This window comes from Branchiostoma floridae, chromosome 2 (genome assembly GCF_000003815.2).
Source record: "Branchiostoma floridae strain S238N-H82 chromosome 2, Bfl_VNyyK, whole genome shotgun sequence".
NCBI classification, from domain to species: Eukaryota; Metazoa; Chordata; class Leptocardii; order Amphioxiformes; family Branchiostomatidae; genus Branchiostoma; species Branchiostoma floridae.
Genome location: NC_049980.1, coordinates 25,378,272 through 25,381,358, shown reverse-complemented (window position 1 = coordinate 25,381,358; position 3,087 = coordinate 25,378,272). Strand labels below are relative to the sequence as shown.

At 41.0% G+C, this 3,087-nt stretch overlaps 1 protein-coding gene across 1 annotated transcript in view; it reads right to left on the bottom strand.

Moving 5' to 3' along the window:
* Positions 1 to 464: 464 nt before the first annotated feature.
* Positions 465 to 3,087, bottom strand: part of LOC118410129 (eukaryotic translation initiation factor 2 subunit 1-like) — a gene marked incomplete in the record, with an annotated part of 7,324 nt that continues 4,701 nt past the window's right edge. Inside the window, 3 exon segments of the mRNA XM_035811654.1 lie at positions 465 to 1,502; positions 1,862 to 2,005; positions 2,920 to 3,017. Of these exon segments, the coding sequence (XP_035667547.1) occupies positions 1,386 to 1,502; positions 1,862 to 2,005; positions 2,920 to 3,017 (359 nt within the window).

Genomic DNA, 3,087 nt, shown 5'->3' with positions numbered 1-3,087 from the left:
AGTCAAGATACAGAGGGTGCGTCAGAACACTGTTCTGAAAGTCTCAGAGTCATCTTGGAGAGCAGACCATTTCTAGAGTCACAGAGGTATATACAGTATTAATGAAAGTTACTCAATTTTATATCCTAGAAAGTCGCTGTTTTTACATGTGCCTGACAATGAAGAATTAGACATTACATCTTGACATGTCCATGTGCCATACTAGTATGAGTCAAAGCATAGGTCATGAAAGATAGGGTTGAAAAATTTAAGTACAGAAGCCAATGGGATGTACATTAAATCCACAGATTTTCCAGGACATTTTTAAAATAATTTTTGCTAAGTGTTTTAAGTTTGAAGTTGAAATAGTTTTGTAGTTCTGTAGTAATGCAGTTGATGTGTGTTTGTCATAATTTTGCTGTGGAGAGGTCACCGCAAAAAATGACAATTGCAAACATTGTTTGGGCATTTCTGAATGGAAGTTTGAACAGGCTTTGATACAAAATTGAATACAAAAGCTGTATAGATGTATGGTTTATTATGAACATTGTGAAATTAAGTCAATTCAAGCTACATGGTAACATTTTCCTTGCCTTGCTGTATGTGTGTAGTGTGCTGGGGCTCACTACACACATAAAGAAATGTACTATTATTGGAAATGTTGACTCTCAAGCCAGTGTACCATATCAAATGCATATGAATTTGTACATGTACATTTATCTGTCTTGGTATAATTTGAACTAAACAACCACTACCATCCATGTAGTTCAGTGCATGCTTCTTAGAGTAGACAAATTAATGCTCCCGGCCATGTTATCATGGTACATGTAGTTTTAAGTTATACATGATGTTGTGTTAGGAAATGGATCTGATCTTAACCTACATCCTTTGCATGTACAGCACAATGCTCTTCTTTTATTCTTGGCCAATCCAATGTACTCTCAACGTTACTGACACAGATAATATGAGAATGTACCATATCAAAAATGTCTGTTTTGATAACTATAGCTATTGGTCTATACCAATCAACTTTCTCACTTTAGAATAATGTCAACATAATATTACAGATATGTTAGACATTGGAGAAATATTCATTATAGCAAAACATGACCCTATAATAAAGTCTGGTCTCATCACTGTTCAAATACAGTCTGCTTGTGTTACAAGTAGAAGTGAAAGGTGACATATTTTAAAATTAGATGAGATTCTTTACATGATCTACAACCAGCAAAAGCCAGTAAAGGGGAGGGCCATTTTTTTTAAACACAACAAATCTTGCATGAATTCTCCAATGAGAGGGTACACATGCCAATATGAATAAGACTGGCTTGAAGGCTCCCCCATTCTTATGAGAACACAAATAATAAGAATGACATTTTTTCTTCATCTGTAGGGCATACAGGATCTTATTTTGTTTCTTCCTCATCATAGTCATCATCCCCGTCCACCTCCCTGTTGGCAGCCTCCAGCTTCTCCAGCTGTTTGGCCAGTTCCATTTCCTCTGTGTCTGTCACTACCTTGGGCTGCAGAGTAAAACACATTACATCATCATACCATGGTCCTCAACAGAAGAATCAGTGAATAGTTCTCTCTTTGATGTCTGATATTTTTATTTCAGGAATGCAGCTTGACTTCAATACAACTTACAAGATGTAATACCAGTAAGTAGTTGCATAAGCTTGGTGAATCACAGAAACATGGGCTTCTTACATCACAACTTTGAACAGGCATCTGAGGGACCTCAGCCCACTCAGGTAAACTTATCAGGATGACAAAGTCTAACCGAGATGTCCATCGAGGTATATTACCTTTTTGAGCAACCCTACATTCCTAAGATGCAATACCAATGATGATCTAGACAGAAGAAACCAAGATGACTTACTGCCATCTGAACGTTGAAGACTCCACCGCCCTCCTCGATGTCCTCCTTGATGGCATTGATGGCCTTCTGCAGAAGGAGAACACCCTCCGTCCGCTCTAATGTCTGGGTTGTCATCACGTACAACGGTGGGGCAATCAGGTTGATCTGAGGTCACAGGTCAACGAGAAAAGTCAGTATTTACTAGTAACATCAAGTCTTTGTTAGCAAGTTGTAAAATACACATATTTGCAATATTTTTGCAATTTGCAATTGCATGTGGGGCCGCGTAGCACAGTGGTAGTGTATTCGGCCCATGACCGAGAGGTCGCCGGTTCGAATCCGCCTGCCGTGTTGCCGGTCTTGTGCCCTTGAGAAAGGCACTTTACACGACTTTCCTCACTTTACTCAAGTGAAAAATGAGTCGTCCCTCGGATAGGACGTTAAATGGAGGTCCCGTGTATGGGGAGAGCCATACCCCATGCACGTTAAAGAACCCCCACACGTGCGATGGTGCGGTGTGCGTTGGTACAAATCCTTCTGTCGGGAGTTGGTGATTCACTTCAAATCACCCGGATGGAGGCCTGGCGAACCTCTGTCTCGTATCAGCCACATGGTGATCTACATCATTCACCCGGACGGGTGTGTCACCCCGTAAGGGGCGGTATAACCCGTCGTGTGCGAACATGTGCCAACATGTACAGGGTTAGCCCTTGACAATAGCCTACGGCTAGTTGGGCAGCCCTGGCTGTTTGTAAACAGCTAAACAGCTGAACAAATTTGCAATTTGTGCATAGTATGGGCTTCTCCAACAAAATCAAGCCCACAGAAATGAAGTACACTGACTAACAAGGCCATACAATCACTGCTTTAAGTTACCTCACATGTAGTAGTACTATCAAGTAATGATGACACTGCTGCGGGGGGTAGACAGCAGTCAGCTAATCTCTACACAACATTTCTAAGCAGCTTTGTCCAGCAGGTCCATGCTGGTGAGGCCACACCCTTTGATGTTCTTCTTAACACAATCACCTACTCAAGTTAGCCGATCAAACGATGCCACAAAACATTTCACAACTCACCTTAATGGGCATATCTTCAGTGGTGAGAGCTAGTCCTTTTCTCAATGCTCCCTTCACAGCATCTATACCCTCATAGCCGTAACATGCTACCTCGATATCTGTCAAAATAATAGACAAGTTAGAAACAGTGTCGGTTTAACTTGCATTGCATAATGTAGTACATGTCCT